Source organism: Myxine glutinosa, chromosome 10 (genome assembly GCF_964187855.1).
Source record: "Myxine glutinosa chromosome 10, kmMyxGlut1.1, whole genome shotgun sequence".
Classification (NCBI taxonomy): Eukaryota; Metazoa; Chordata; class Myxini; order Myxiniformes; family Myxinidae; genus Myxine; species Myxine glutinosa.
Window position 1 is genome coordinate 6670521 of NC_136270.1, and position 17134 is coordinate 6687654.

Sequence of the window (17134 nt, forward strand, 5' to 3'; positions counted from 1 at the left end):
AGATGCCAGAGCTGGAGCCAGCAGTAGAGCAGGCTCTCTGTGAATGGTTCGCCGACCACCCCCTGTTTTACGACATGAGCGACGTCAGTTTCAAGTGCAACGACGTCGTGCAACCAGTCGGGACAGGTCGTGACTGGTCGCACTACCGATCGTGAGGTCGTACGACAGGTGGCACCACCAATCGTCAGGTGGCAGGACCAGTAGCACGACAAATCGTGCGACTACTTGACCCGCGATCATGCACGACTGGTGGTGCGTCCATGCGCGACTGGTGGTACGACCATGTAAGACCTGTGCGACCTCTTACGATTTGGAATCGCAGGTCAGAAGTTTTGAACATGATCATTGACCTTGCTGCGACTGATTTTGCTCTGGCGATCACCCACGACCTCTGCGACCAGTCGCGCGCTCTTTCTACGATTTGCCCGCGATTCCAACATTTTTCTGTCGCAGCTAGGTCGTAACCTGGTCGCAGGTCCGGTGTGACTAGGGGGCCTTAGACAGCGGCGGAATACGATATTGGTGATTATGGTGTGGTGTCTTTATTGCAGGTGTTGCAACACATTGCCCACCATAGGTGGGCCAAGAAGGGTACTCCCACCTAGCGGGTGGGAGTGCCCGCCAGTGAGGAAAATGCTCGGATGTGAATGCCTGCAAGCTGTCCTTGAAACATTGTATTTTGCCTTAACCAATTCATGATGACTAAGCACACTTTTCTAAACGATGAATGCAGTATTGTAATATGTATGTTGTGGTAAGATTGCTCATGAAGAAGTTTTATTCCTATGGGATGTATTCTGACTATTTGTTCATACTACAATGGCCAGGGGGGGTGGAGAGAGAGGGGGAGAGGGGGGGGAGTTTGGTACATTAGCCTGTCAGGGACATGTTAAGAGCACATGCCTCGAGGACGTCGGGTTTCCTCCTAATCCTTTTCAGTCTAGTGTTAAACAACATCAATGACTGTTTAAACATCAATGAATGTTTAAAAGGTAATCATACATTGCATGGAATTGAGTGAATAGTTTGTAGTTGTAGTAATTTTAACTTCTGGTATGTGTGCCCTATGGAACGTTACAGTAAGCTATACTCCTTAACACGGATTTCACCCAAGGTGGAAAACCCCCTCGGGGAGGGGTGCAAATGAAGTCATTACAACCTCTGTCATTTGACCCTTAATCCCCGTGGCAAACTTGGTTGAGATTATAAAAGTAATGACCGAATGTATCACTGCACAACAGACAGACACTAAATTGCATCTTTTAGTATGATTGAAATGCAAGCGATGTTTTGTGTTGCTCATGTTATGTGACCTGGTTTTTTTTTGGTTTTTTTTGTTACAGCGAAGCGCAAGGCTTTGAAGCTGAATTTTGCAAGTCCTTCATCTTTTAAAATTGCACCAAAGATAATGCTGAACCCCTCTGGAATTGCAGTGCCTCATAATCCTCACATGTGAGCACAACCTTGATCACTTTCCACTCTTGAAAAGTTGCTGTTATGTCTTTTACTTGAAAAATCTGAGATTTCAAGTATATTGGTTTGTCTTGTGCGTTATTCTGTTTGTCTGTCTGTCTGTCAATTGTCTACAGGTCACAATTTTAAACGGAGCTTCACAAAACCTCACCAGATGGCAGGGTTGGTCATAGGGAAGAAGCCTATTGATTTTGAGGTAAAAAAGGTCATCTTCAGGTTAAATTTCTAAAATTGTCATTTTTCATCCGATTGACTTGAAAATCGAACAGCATTTGCATATTGAGTCACTAAATTGGGAAACCATTTTAAGGTAAAAAGATCAAAGGTCAACTCGAGGTCAAACTTCTAAAATCATATTTTGATGTGAAAAATCGTCACTTTTCATCCAATTGACTTGGGAATTGAACAGCAATTACATAGTGCCTCGTTGAATTGGGAAGCCAACTATTTTTGATGTCGAAAGGTCAAAGGTCAACTCAAGGACAAACTTCTAATATTAATTTCCATCTGAAAAATCATCAATTTTAATTCGATTGACCTGAGCTTTGATTAAGATCTTCAATTTTAACCTTAATGAAATAGACAATTTGATGTATCCATGGCAACCTTTGCGGGGATGGGGGGTGGGGGGGGAGGATTTTGCAAGTATCGTGCTCTGCATGACGTCTTCTTGTTTTTATGTTCTTCAGTTAGTGTCCTTTCGGTTAATACTCGGATGGCATTAGCCCTCTCCCTCCCACAGTTCTCTCGATGTCTCTGCTCTCAAATGTGTTTGTGTCCTTCCCCCTCTCTCCCCATCTTGTCTACCGCTCCCTTTGTTTTGTGTTTTATGTGTCGGTTTGACATTTCGTGTGATTAATGTTGGCTCTTTCACGAGCCTCGATCTTGTGTACAAAAAAACAAAAATACATCTTCCCAGGAGCGAGACATTAGTTTTATGGCTCGAGTAAGATTTGTGAAAGAGAGAACACCTACTACTAATGGATGAAGGAGAATAGGAAATGCTTGACTGCAGCAAGCTCAGTCATTCAATAACTGGACCATCAATTAGTCACTGACCATTAGAAAGGTCATCATCCATCTTTGCTCTTTACTCTTTTTTTTTCGGTTCCTTCTGATGACTCCAATGCAGTAATTTGGTTTTGCTGTTTCATTACGATTGTACCATATCCTGATGCTGTGTGGATTATGCTTACCTGCCGATGGACCTCTGGTAGCTCGTAACTATTGCTGCGTTTTGCCTGAGGAAGAAATGCTGAATCTATCTATCTGGGTTCTTCCCAACATCTTACTCGGGTTAGGAGCTAGGGCTAGGAATTAGAGCTCGGAGTTAGAGCTCGGAGCTAGGGCAAGGAGTTAGAGATAAGAGTTAGGGATAAGAGTTAGGGATAAGAGTTTGGGCTAAGAGTTTGGGCTAAGAGTTTGGGCTAAGAGTTTGGGCCAAGAGTTTGGGCCAGGAGTTTGGAGTTTGGGCTAGTTGTTTGGCCTAGGAGTTTGGCCTAGGAGTTTGGGCTAAGAGGTTGGGCCAAGAGTTTGGGCTAAGAGTTTGGGCTAAGAGTTTGGGCTAAGAGTTTGGGCCAAGAGTTTGGGCCAAGAGTTTGGGCCAAAGAGTTTGGCCTAGGAGTTTGGCCTAGGAGTTTGGCCTAGGAGTTTGGCCTAGGAGTTTGGGCTCGGAGTTTGGGCTCGGAGTTTGGGCTAAGAGTTTGGGCTAGGAGTTAGGGATCTTTGTTCCTTTAACATTTCTTTCTACTTTACATAGTTCTCTTTATTCATTCTAATTCTTGCTTCTTTTTTTATTTCTCTCTTTCTTTATCTATCTGTCTTCAGAGAAGTGAATTCTTGCAGAATATTTTTTTTCAGTAATGTTTCACTTGGCTGCGCCTGGATGGGTTTGAGGGTAGTGGAGTAGCGGCTGAAACCCGAATCCTATCTTGGTTCATCCTGATGAGTCCGTCTTTGCTATTTACTTCTTTTTTTTGGTTCCTTCTGATGACTCTAATACAGTATTTGGTTTTCTGTTTCATCAGAAGCTAAATTATAAAAAGGAAGCATCTCAAGAATTTAAGCCATTTTGACTGAAGGAATTTCCTTGATTAAAGTGTGACTGCAAGCCAGGGGGAAGAGAAGATGTATTGTTTGGAGAGATGGATGGAGACAGACAGAAACTCGCATTCCACCCTCGGATTAAATCTCTGCTGAGTAAGGACTTTGACAGATGCAACTCAGGAATATATACTTGTACCTGGACTTATTTGCTAATCATTGCATTTCAATTTCATTAAATTTGCGACAATTGGGAAATAATTTTGTGCAAAATAAGTCGGCTTGCTTACTTTGTGTGAAAGAATTTCACGTGTTTGTGAGATTGAATTGAAAAAATAATGTTTTGTTTATTTCTGCAAAAATGCTGATATGAAAGATTTAGTAATCTCTGGACCTCTTATACAGATTAAATCTATGAAATGCATTTTTAAGTGACGAAACAACATAGTTGTGGCAAAGGAAAATCTTGTTTGGGCAAGTAAATTTTCCTCACACTCGACTGGGCAAAGTGAAAATGAAAAGGTAATGTTCAGCCCTGGGGGCATCTTGTAGTCAAGTGTGAGAGGCCATCTTATCTTGTCAACTGTTTAGAGCCACAGCTGTCCCAAAAGCCTGTGTTAACCGATATATACAGACTTGGCATTTAATATGGAATTTTTTTTTTTTCTTGACTTGGGTTTACTTTCTGAACTCAATATATCAATCTGGTGAGTTTCTTTTACCCTTCGGTGATGTCTTTGTTGAAAGAACCATGTTGAAGGAACTGCGCTCCAACGCGAGTCGAAAGAATTGACGCGACCAAAGACGGAATTCGTCCGAGTTGCTTTATTGAAACAAAACAGCTCAGGTATTCTCACAAGCCCGTTTTTCGGGCAACAATATATATACACATTTATGTCGGGAAGTTTGCCCGGCAAAAGCTATACCGGGCATGCCCGGGTATCAAGGGCGAGCCTTGGAAAGGCGAGTCTGGACCTGCCCGGGCGTGTTTGGCTGCGGCCTGGCAAGTCGAGGCTGGGCGTGCCCGGGCGCTCTGGGCGAGCACTGGAAAGGCGATAGCGGGCATGCCCGGACACTCTGGGCGAGCCCTGGAAAGGCGATAGCGGGCATGCCCGGACGCTCTGGGCGAGCCCTGGAAAGGCGATAGCGGGCATGCCCGGACGCTCTGGGCGAGCCCTGGAAAGGCGAGAGCGGGCATGCCCGGGAAAGACGAGACCGGGCGTGCCCGGGAGGTTCGGGCGTGCCCGGGAACAGTGAGTCCGGGCATGCCCGGGAGAGGCGCGTCTGGCCGTGTTCTGGCCGGTGCAAGGCGATTATGTACATCCAGCGGTAACCGCTACACACGCCCCTCCAGAATCGACCTGCACCGGCAGGGTCAATTTAAGGGGGGTCCGGATGACCCGTCCGAAGCGACCCCTGGAGGGTCGTGGGGAGGGGTCTGACGTGGTGGTGGGTGGTCGAGCGGGGGGAACTGTGGACGGGAGGCGGCCTCGCCGCGGAGGAAGGGCCAACCGTGGTGGTCGGTCGACGTCCATGTGCGCCGGTTTGAGGCGGTCCACAGAAATCCGGTCCGGCCGGCCGCCGAAGTCGACGATGAAAGACTTGTCGCCCCGTCGCAGGACCCGGAAGGGCCCGTCGTACGGCGGCCGGAGTGGCCCCCGGTGCGCGTCATGACGCACAAAGACGTACTCCGCTGTGCGAAGCGCCGGGAGGACGTAGGACTGGGGGCCACCGTGGCGGGACGTCGGCACGGGGGCAAATCGTCGGGCGGCCTCCTGGAGGTCCGAGCGCTGGCGAGCGGCGGACCAGGGACTGGTAGCGTCAGGCACGAATTCGCCCGGGACGCGGAGTGGCTGGCCGTAGACGAGCTCGGCGGCGGACGCCTGGAGGTCTTCCTTGGGGGCCGTGCGAAGGCCCAAAAGGACCCACGGCAGCCGGTCGGCCCAACCGTCGTCCTGAAGGCCGGCCATGAGTGCGGCCTTCATGGAGCGGTGAAACCGCTCGCACAACCCATTGGCTTGGGGGTGGTAGGCCGTGGTGCGGTGCAGCGTGACCCCCAACGAACGGGCGACCGCGCCCCAAAGCTCAGACGTGAACTGTGGGCCGCGGTCGGACGAGATGTCCGCTGGTGCGCCGAAGCGCGCGACCCAGGTGGCGATGAACGCCTGCGCCACGTCAGCGGTGGTGGTGGAGGTGAGGGGCACGGCCTCCGGCCACCTGGTGGTCCTGTCCACCATGGTGAGCAGGTGGGTGAACCCCCGCGAGGGGGGCAGGGGACCCACCAGGTCCACGTGGACGTGGTCGAAACGCCGTTCAGGCACGGCGAAAGGTGCCAGCGGGGCCTGGGTGTGGCGGTGGACCTTGGCTCGCTGGCAGGCCGTGCAGGCGTTGGCCCAGTCGCGGATGTTTCGTCGAAGGCCGTGCCAGACGAAACGCGCCGACACCAGCTTCTGAGAAGCTTTCCGGCCCGGGTGAGAAAGGCCGTGGATGGAGGCGAAGATGCGGCGCTGCCAGGAAACGGGCACGATGGGGCGAGGCTGGCCCTGGGAGACGTCGCAGAGCAGGACGGTGCCCGCGAAGGGGATGTCGGCCAGGCGGAGGCCCGTGTCCGCCACGCGGAGTGCCTGCACCGAGGCGTCGGTGGTCTGGTCGGCCGCCATGAGCGTGAAGTCCACGCCGAGGTGGACCGCGTTCGCGCTGGCCCGCGAAAGGCAGTCGGCCACGGCGTTGTCTTTGCCGGCGACGTGCTGGATGTCCGTGGTTAACTCCGACACGGCGGAGAGGTGGCGCTGCTGGCGGGCCGACCACGGCTCCGTGACCTTAGCCATTGCGTAGACCAACGGCTTGTGGTCGACGAAAGCCGTGAACGGGCGGCCCTCCAGGAGGTGTCGGAAATGGCGAACGGCCAGGAATAGCCCGAGCAGCTCGCGGTCGAACGTGCTGTAGTTTAACTCGTTCGGCCGGAGTTGCCGGCTGAAAAAAGCGAGTGGCTGCCAAACCCCGTCCACCCATTGCTCATGGACGGCGCCCACCGCGTAGTTGGAGGCGTCCGTAGTGAGGGCGATGGGCGCGTTGAGCACCGGGTGAGCCAGCAGCGTTGCGTCGGCGAGGGCCCGTTTGGCACTGGCGAAAGCCGCGTCCATGGCCGCGGACCAAACAATGTCATGCTTGGCCGGCTTGCCCCGGAGGGCCTCGTAAAGGGGCCGCATGAGCTGAGCAGCGCGGGGCACGAATCGGTGATAAAAATTCACCATGCCGAGGAACTCTTGGAGGGCCTTGATGGAACGGGGACGCGGGAACGTGGTGATGGCCTCGACCTTGGTCGGCAGCGGCACGGCCCCGGTCTTGGTGATGCGGTGGCCCAAAAAGTCAACGGTCGTCGCGCCGAAGTGGCATTTGACCGGGTTGACAATTAAGCCGTGCTCGCTGAGGCGACCGAACAGTGTTCGGAGGTGGAGGAGGTGCTCGGCGCGGGACGTGCTGGCGACGAGGATGTCGTCCAGATAGACGAAAAGAAACGGCAGGTCGCGCAGCACGCCGTCCATCAAGCGCTGGAACGCCTGGGCCGCGTTCTTGAGGCCAAACGGCATCCGCAAAAATTCGAACAGGCCGAACGGCGTGATGACGGCCGTCTTCGGGACGTCGGCCGCCCGGACAGGTACCTGGTGGTAGCCCCGTATCAGGTCAATTTTCGAAAAGATGACCCGTCCCGCCAAACGGGCGGAAAAGTCCTGAATATGCGGGATCGGGTACCTGTCGGGGGTGGTAGCGTCATTGAGACGGCGGTAGTCGCCACACGGGCGCCATCCACCCCCCGGCTTTGGCACGATGTGCAGTGGGGAGGCCCACGCGCTATCGGAGCGCCGCACGATGCCGAGGTGCTCCAACGCGTCGAATTCGGCCTTTGCCACGGCGAGCTTGGCTGGGTCGAGGCGGCGGGCCCTGGCGTAGACCGGCGGGCCCGTAGTGGGTATGTGGTGCTCGATCCCGTGCCGCACCGCGACGGCCGAAAACGTCGGCCGCGTGAGGGCCGGGAATTCCACGAGCAGGCGAGCGAACTCGTTCGTTGCTGGGAGGGCGCACGCCAGTTCGGTCGGCGCGGAGCTGCTCATCGTGCACGCCAGGGAGCTGAAGGTCTCGGCGTGGACAAGGCGACGTCGTTTGACGTCGACCAGCAGCCCGTGCGCGCAGAGGAAGTCGGCGCCCAGCAAAGCCACGGGGACGCTGGCGGTAACAAAAGTCCATTGAAAGCGCTGGCTGCCGAAGCAGAGGGTGACGACGCGTGGGCCGAAAGTGCGTATGGCCGAGCCATTAGCAGCGACCAAAGAGGGGCCGCAAACTGCGTCCAGCCTGTCCTGCTCGGAGGCAGGTATGACGCTCAGTTGGGCGCCGGTGTCGCACAGGAAACGCCGTCCAGACGCTTTGTCCCGAATAAACAGCAAGTTGCCCGAGTGGCCGGCGCTCATGGCTGGGAATGAACGCCGGCCCGGCCGTTTCCCGACCTGCCGAAAGTGCACGGGGGCCGGCACGTCCGAGCCTTGTGTCCGAACCTGGCGTGGTAATAACACCACGCCCGGTCAGGTGGAGGCCCCGGCCGTCGTGTCGGAAGCGGGCGGTGCGGCGTGGCGGCCGCCAGTTGCACCGGCAGTTCGGCCTCCAACCGCGCAGGGCGCTCGGGCGTCGTGGGCGTCGCCTCGGACGGCGGCGGGCTCCAGGTAACCGCGCCGATGTGCTGGCCCGCCGAGGAGATCTTATCGGCTTCCCTGGCGAGGGCGCGGGAATCCGTGATCAACGTGCCAGCCAGGGCGAGGCGTACCGGGTTAGGTAGCTGACGGAGGAACAGCTCCCGGAACAGGAATGCCGGAGAGTGCTCGCCGAGCAACGAGAGCATATAGTTCATGCGCTCGGACGGGCGCGTGTCGCCGAGCTCGGGCAGGTCAAGCAGGCGCCGTGCGCGTGCTGCCGGTGAGAGGGCGAAAGCGCCGAGGAGGAGCGTCTTCAGCGCGTCGTATTTGTCAGCAGCCGGCGGGTGCTGGAGGAGGCTCAAGGCGCGGGCTGCGGTGGCGGAACCGAGCGCCGCCACAACATGGTGGAAGCGGGTGTCGTCCGCGGTGATGCCTCGCAGGGCGAACTGGGAGTCCGCCTGGGCGAACCAAACAGCCGCGTGAGCCTCCCAGAAGGTAGGCAGTTTAAGCGTCACTGCCGTATCCATGTCGGTAGGTCACCAATGAAGGAACTGCGCTCCAACGCGAGTCGAAAGAATCGACGCGACCAAAGACGGAATTCGTCCGAGTTGCTTTATTGAAACAAAACAGCTCAGGTATTCTCACAAGCCTGTTTTTCGGGCAACAATATATATACACATTTATGTTGGGAAGTTTGCCCGGCAAAAGCTATACCGGGCATGCCCGGGTATCAAGGGCGAGCCTTGGAAAGGCGAGTCTGGACCTGCCCGGGCGTGTTTGGCTGCGGCCTGGCAAGTCGAGGCTGGGCATGCCCGGACGCTCTGGGCGAGCCCTGGAAAGGCGAGAGCGGGCATGCCCGGGAAAGACGAGACCGGGCGTGCCCGGGAGGTTCGGGCGTGCCCGGGAACAGTGAGTCCGGGCATGCCCGGGAGAGGCGCGTCTGGCCGTGTTCTGGCCGGTGCAAGGCGATTATGTACATCCAGCGGTAACCGCTACAATGTCACTGATTGTCTTTCGCAGCAAGAAGTCAATAACGGGATTATATCACAGGTGGCGTGACAAAATGTAAGGACAGGTACATTTGACGATTGGCTTCACAATCGGGTATATAAGGGTTGTTGCATTCTGTATTAGTGGAAAACAACTGCTGCACGTCTACAAAAGTTATTGCCACTTCCTCTGGAGATGGTCCGTCAACTTGACAATGCTGTTTGTCATGGAGTGGTGGCTTTACAAAATTCTGGCATGAAACAGCGTGCTATTGCTCGGCAGTATGGCATCACTCAAGGTCAGGTGTCAAAGATCCTGAAACGAAATGCTCAGAGGGGTGTCCCTACTCCAATACCGAGGCCAGGATGTCCACGCAGAACCACAAGTAGAGATGATCGCCAGCTTCAGCGGTTAGTCTGCAATGGCCGTACCAAGTCAGCTAATCGGCTTAGGGCTGAGTGGCAGCAACTGACAAATGTGCCTGTATCCAGAAGGCTAGTCAACCAACGACTGGTTCAAGCAGGCCATCGTGGCAGGCGTCCCCTGAGAAAGCCACGCCTGACCAGACAACACAGCCAGCGCCGATTGCAGTGGGCCAGAGAGCACCGTCAATGGCAGCCAGGACACTGGAATCACGTGACCTTCAGTGATGAGTCTAGATTTCTGGTCTATCGTCAAGATGGCCACGTCCGAGTGCGCAGACAAGTGCATGAAGCCCACAACGAAGATTGTATAGTGCCAAAGGTCCAAGCTGGAGGTGGTGGGGTGACCGTTTGGGCTGCTTTTCATGCAGGGGGCAAAACTGACCTCGTTCTGAATGGAAACCTGAACCAGTTCAAGTACAGGGTCATTCTGGAAGAAACATTGCTTCCATTTGCTCGTGCAGCCTTTCGAGGAAACTTTGTCTTCCAAGATGACAATGCACGGCCTCATCGTGCTCGCATGATCCAACACTTTCTTGCTGACCGTGGTGTAGAGCATATGGAGTGGCCTGCCATGTCCCCGGATATGAATCCGATAGAGAACTTGTGGGCAGAATGAACGCGGCAAATCGACAACTTGGACCAGCAGCCTACCTCTGTGCGTGAATTGCAGCAGACGATTGTCACTGCATGGCAAGCGATTCCTGTCCAAACTTTGGCAAATCTCGTGAACAGCATGCCTCGACGTGTATGTGCTCTCCTGAATGCTCGTGGGGGTTACACGAAGTACTGAACTGTAATTTTACTTTCCGGAATCCCAGTCATAATTTAGATTTTGTTTTTGTTGAAATTTTTTTTGGCTAATGTGCAAAATAAAAAGATACTTCTGGAAAACGTACAGAAGTTTAACACAGTACTGTCCATGAATTGAGTTCGATATCAGTTTACATCACTTTCAAGGATCAATTTATTTGCTTCGAAATGTCAAATGTGGTTTTTGTTTCTTTTAAAGGTCACATTAACAAAATCTAGAATAATTTCAACATAATTCCAATGAACTTTTGGCTCCAAGTCATCTTGAAAAGTAAGTTCACCCCCACAAAAAAAATATTCCATATTAAATGCCAAGTCTGTATGTATATATATGTTGAGGATAATGGTATATGTTGAGATGGTTTAGTCATGTGTTGAGGAAGGATGAAAGTGACTGGTTGAGAAGAGTGATGGAAATGAATGTAGAAGGAAGTAGAGGACGGGGAAGACCGAGAAAGACCTAGCTAAAGATGGTGGAAGAAGAAATGCGGGCAAGGGGGTTAACAAGGGGAGATGCAGAAAATAGGGCAAAGTGGAGAAGATTGTCATGGGGACCGCAAGGCTAACCCCCGCTCTAGCAGGGAAAATGACCTTAAAATGCATGTTGTTGTTGTTGGTGTGTGTGTGTGTGTGTGTGTGTGTGTGTGTGTGTGTGTGTGTGTGTGTGTGTGTGTGTGTGTGTGTGTGTGTGTGTGTGTGTGTGTGTGTGTGTGTGTGTGTGTATGTATGTGTATATATATATATATATATATATATATATATATATATATATATATATATATATATATATATATATATATATCCCTTTTTATGATGAAAACCCTCCTTCTCCCTCTCCCCCCCCCCCCCCCCCTGCCCCCAGCCCTTCCATTTAAACTTTGCTCTCTTGGATCTTGATTGGCTGGTTTGCAATTGGCAGAGATTGCATTGTTTAGGCCTATAGACATATTGTGAGTGGTAGGCGACACACTTCTGTGGGCAGTTTGCAAAAGCAAATCAGACTTATAAGGAGAGACTGATGTGGGTATGGAGAGAGAGCAATTTAGAAACTGGATATCTGTGATCACTAAGCAATCGCCAAGTGTAAGCCTCCCCCGAACTTGGGTAAGCTTACCCTCGGCGATTGCCTGCTACTTACCCTTGACCCACGACCCAATGATGGCCATATTTTTGTCGGACCACCAGATGACCTTGACCATCAACATTTGGGGATAGAGTGTAAAAAGAAAGTGTCCCCATCTACAGTCTATCTATAAAACTAAACATCATGAAAATCGCTGCAAATATATCCAAGTTGTGATAAAAAATGTGTTTTTTGTTAATTAAGTCACAATCCGAAAAAGTACGTCAGGAACACAAATCAAATATGGTGGTTTAATTTTTTTTTAATCGAAATGGTGGTTTAATACTCCTCGGGGTGTAAGACCTTGACCTTTAACCCAGAGGGCTCTGACCTTTAACCCAGATACACCCGTTAGCATAGGTTTTATTTCCCACGCATAGTTTTGAATTTGTCCAATCGCCGCTCGGTTATTTCTCTCCTCTTCCCGCTGTTGTATTGCTGGAATGTTGGGAAGTTGTTAAACAGCATGGGATTTTATTTCGAGCATGGTTTTGAATTCGACCAATCATCTCTCGTTTTGCCGTGCATGGTGGTACTGTATTTGGTATTGTGAATATTGTGATTATTGTACGTTGTGAGATTTTTGCCTTTTTTGAGAAAAGATTTGACGCTCTGTTTTTGTTTTCATCATTTCTTGCTTCATCCTTTTGCTGTTGGGCTTTGGCCTTCACTTGCTTGGCCACTTCCAAACCAACCCCCTTGTTTCAGCAGCGAGCGATTGCGTACTCACAGCATCGAGTCGGCAGGTAAACTAAAGATCACGCCCGATAAGCAATACGACTTTACTGCTGATGACCTCAGAGACCTGGGAGAGATAGGACGTGGTGCGTATGGTTCGGTCAGCAAAATGCAGCACAATCAAAGCGAGCACATCATGGCGGTCAAGGTCAGGATTGTTCCTCTGATGTCCACTTGATATACTGTCGTCACATTTGCATTTATGCTGAGGATCTTGCATTTATTAATCTTTTGGTGCTTGCTGAACCATGACTTCCTTAAACAAACCCATCTTTGACTCGCCCTCACCAGTCGTTCATGAAGTCGTAACCTTAAATGCCCGATCAAAATTAAATTGGTCAAAGATCGTTTCTGAACAATTTATTTTGCTACAGCTGTGCATTTCCACATTAACACGTCGGAGTGGAAATATACAGTTGTATTCTTCTCCGTTTGTATCAGGTAGTGCAAGTAATAATTCCTCGTGTGCACCACCATAACCTCAACGTGCTTGTTGCAGCGAATTCGATCTACAGTGGACGAGAAAGAGCAGAAGCAGCTCCTGATGGACCTGGACGTGGTGATGAACAGTGACTGCCCTTACATCGTCCAATTCTACGGAGCTCTTTTCCGTGAGGTTAGAGATGTTGCTACATTGTTGCTAGACGAGGGATAGAGGAATTCAATGGTGGTGTTTGTGCCGCTGTTTCTGGGAAGCGGAAATGGCTTTTTGAAATTGTGGCAGTGACCAAGTGTAGCAGTTTGCATTTAGCTAAAAGTATTGGGGACTATGCGGCTCCAACCTATCTTGTCTGTGTATGCAAAGCAATGAATAGGCCTGCCGCTATGTGCTCTTTTCTTTTCCTGTATGTGAAACACCAGGAGGGCATTTTTAAACTGGGCTGAGATTCCAACCCAGGCAAGACAGCTCGGAGGCGTGTGTGTACCTCTAGCCTATCCTGCTTTCAGTTTAATCAAGAAATTTGTCATGAACATGGGTCAGGAACGTGGGGGCTTTGTTTGCAGTCAAAATGTCATCACGGGGGAATTTCTGGCCAAATATTTTGATTGTTTATTTTGCACCTTTAAATGAGCATCATGCATCATGCATCCATTATAGTTCTCACTTTTTTTTTTTGTTTCTTTTTTTTTGTATACAAGATCGAGGCTCGTGAAAGAGCTAACATTAATCACACAAAAAGTCAAACCGACACAAACCGACACATAAAACACAAAATAAGGGGAGCGGTAGACAAGATGGGGAGAGAGGGGGAAGGACACAAACACAACATTTGAGAGCAGGGACATCGAGAGAACTGTGGGAGGGAGAGGGCTTGGGGGGAGTTGGGAGAGGTATAAAACATATGGACACTGCAAGGACTTCCAGGAAAGAAGTTGGAATTTCGAAAAAGTGTTTCTGGGGTGAATTAGCGGGGGTAGAAAAGATCAAGGTTTTGGATGGGGGAAGAAAAGAGATGGTGGTGAACAGCTGTTTTAAAGACGTGGAGGGAGAAGTGGGATTGAAGGGAGTGGGGGAGTTTGTTCCAGAGGCGGGAGAAAAGAGGAATGAAGGAGTGAAGGTGAGCAGAGAGCCGAGATTTTGGCAGTTTAACCATAAGAGGGTTGCTGGCAGATCTTGTGCGACCTGTAGGAATATTTGGGGGATAGAGCACAGAGAGAGCTGGGGGAGCAAGTAAAATTTTAAGTAAAATCTGTCATAGTTCAGTTCTTCCATCAGTGCTGCTTGGCGGGAGCTTTCCATTCGGCCATTGTTCACTTTTTTAAAGTAAAATTGTAGCCATTTTTATTGGACGAATTATGTTTTTGTTTAATGAACAATGAAATTCATTGTGAAAGGGAATTTTGTGGTCGATCTTGTTACCAAAATGTTATCTCATTCGTTAAGAAACTAGAGAGTTCATAGAACACGATACCCCACACAGTGTTTATGTTTAGACCCTTTAGAATTACTCTTTAGATCCCTTTAGCATTACCCTTTAGAACCCTTTAGCATTACCCTTGAGAACCCTTTAGCATTACTCTTTAGAACCCTTTAGAATAACCCTTTAGAACCCATTGGAATTATCCTTTAGAACCCTTTAGCATTAAAAGTGGTGGGTTAGAAAGGTTATTCTTCTTCATTTTCGACGGATGGACATAGCCAAATATTGAAGCGGCTTCACCGCTTTAAAATGTATCTCACTGTTTGAGCATATGCGATCGGGACAAATTCAAAGCCAGAGTAGGTTGAAATGAGAAACTTGTCTTCCTCTTCATGTTCTGATTCGTGTTCAAAATATACTCTACATCAAAAGAAACTTATCAAATCTTTAGAAGGACACTCATTGAAATCCTCCACGCAAAAATGAAAAATACTTGAACACAGAGGTAAGTTCAGCTATCTTTACTAAACACATTAGTAGAGGAAATGAGCCTGAAAAATTCATTTTGAAATTCATTTCATGTTAAAAGCAGGCATCGACTGAAAACAGGTAGGGAATGGGGTGGTGCATCGGGGTGGTGGATGCCAGCTGAGATTTTCCCGAAAAGGGTCATTTTTAACCCTTTTTTTGCTAAATCAGTATTTCCGAAGTGTTGAAAAAGAGAAGAGATGTTTGTAACAATATCCCATTTATTTGCCCAGCCATTTTACTCTACATGGGGTTTTTATACATCATTTTGTTGCTGATGATATTGCCTACAAAATGCATCTCAGTATTTAAAAAAATATATATAATTAAGGGGTTACCATGGTTACAGTGGGGGTCAAAGGTCAACCTATGGCAAAAATATATAATTTTCTCACACTTTCTAATAGATAGGCAAAATGCCATATAAAACTAAATTTACTGGTTCTAATTGCTTTTATTTATCAATCCTCACATAGAAGAGCAGTTTTTAGTGAGGGAAGATTGATGTAATACCCCTCTGTGGGCAATTAGTGAAGGGTGAAAATTAACCTTTTCTTCAAAAATACATAGAAATTGTGAAAAAACCCTGTTTTGTATTTACCGGTACATGGAATTGTTAAGTGTGATGTTATAGCATACAGTATGCATTGGAAAATGTCTCCAAACCACCATGGTCAAGATTCCTAGTATTGTTTGAGACTTTATTCTGTTTGCCAACAACCTACGGATAACATAGTTTGAACCGGGTCTCCGACTACCTACACATCTTCATCATCATCCTGTGAATTGGTGCATGATCCCCTACAAGTGCAAGCACTAATGCAGGTCTTTTGTCCTGCACGGAAACAGTCGCATCTTTTTCCACAACCAGATGTGCAAAAGCAGCTCACAAGCTCCTTGCAAGCTTTTGGAAGAGGGCTCAGGGTCATCAAATTGGGAACGAGGTTTCCACTACTATCATTCATCCATCCACTGGTTGTTGGATCAGGCAGATCTTGCACTGGGCTTAGTGACTCCTTCCAGACAAGGCATTGGTAGTTTGCTCGACGAATATGCATTTCCAGTGCATCCTTGGAGGGGGGAAGAGCATCAAGCGAACGCTTTCTTTGAAGGAACATTTCTCGGCGAACTTGATCAATTGCCGTAAGAGGGGTGGTTTTTAGGTACAGTTTGCACACAAACTTCTCAGCGTCTTGGATCAATTGGTCACTGATGTTTTTAGACCCCGTCTTCTGGAGGCATGCTGACTCTTCAGTGAACACTTTCAACGCAGTCTTCTTCCCTATACCGGCGAACTGGCTGACTGTGTCACAACCTGTTAGTGCATGGAATGCAATAATTGTCTGAATTTGGTCTTCTGGTAGTGAGATCTGATGGATGGGGATGAAGGGACATTTGGATTTCAATCCTGAACTGAACCACACCTCTGGAGATAGGTGATCTCACAGGCCCAGTGCCACAACCAGGACATCTGTGTCTCGGCATTGAAGGACACATCTCTGGTAGCCCTGTAGTGTCGCATCCCTGGCATGCAGGATGATCCTGGTGTCCGCCTCTTCGTGGTTTGCGTTCATGGAGTTGGTGCTCCTGCCGGTAGAAATCCATACCCTCATCAAATCCTCAAACCCGCCGGCAACAACTAATTCATATGTTGGCTGTAGCTCCTTCTCCGCCATCTCTATGAGAGATCCGGAAAGAAATGCTGCCAAGTCAGCCTTGTTGGCAGAGAGGCTGTGGAATGAGTTGAAGTTGGAGGGGAGCTTCACGTCCTTTGAACTGATGACACGTCTGATTGGGCGGGTTTTGCCGGCTCTTTTTTCCCTTGTGCCAGACTTGATGGAGACCTCCTGATACCGATCGAACACAACATCAACCCTGGAGTACATGGGACCAAAGCGGTTTAAGACACTGGTACAGAATACATTGCTCAGATCTCCAAAAGTCTCTGATTTCTCAGGCTTGCCAATTGCTTGTATCAGTGCAGGGCCGTCAATGATCAAGCAGGTTTTTGCTGTACTCTTGGGAAGGTTTTTTGACACTTCTATGTCCTTGGTCAGCATTTCTTGAAGCTGGGACTTGTCGGAAGAATGGAGTTTCCCATTGGTGTCTGCTAGTGCACGTGGGACTGATGAAAGCTCATGCCTCAGGATGTTATTCAGGTCTACATCTCTCCCTCCCTGTGCTGCCACAAACAGTCTTTGGATTAGATTCCTGTCAGCTTTGATCTCTTTCTGTTTGCCAGCTCCACTTGGTTGAATGCTTACTTTGTACATCCTGCTTATTGATGGTGTTTTGTTCCTAGATAATGTAGCATGAAAGTCTGTTGACTTCTCAATAAGGCGAGTGGAGACAAATGTTTCAACTAGGGATGCTCCTGTTTCACCAGCCTTGAGGACTTCTTCTTTGATGGAGTCTCAAACAATACTAGGAATCTTGACCATGGTGGTTTGGAGACAT

General features: G+C 49.6%; 1 protein-coding gene across 3 annotated transcripts in view; it reads left to right on the forward strand.

The window, feature by feature from the left end:
- Positions 1-17134, forward strand: part of MAP2K4 (mitogen-activated protein kinase kinase 4) — an 81654-nt gene that overhangs the window by 8809 nt on the left and 55711 nt on the right. For 2 of the 3 annotated variants that reach the window (XM_068127104.2, XM_068127106.2), the window contains exons 3-5: positions 1344-1452; positions 12258-12435; positions 12787-12903. In XM_068127104.2, coding sequence (XP_067983205.1) covers positions 1344-1452; positions 12258-12435; positions 12787-12903 — 404 coding nt within the window. The remainder of the gene's footprint in view (positions 1-1343; positions 1453-12257; positions 12436-12786; positions 12904-17134) is intronic. The other variant, XM_068127105.2, reaches the window with a different exon arrangement.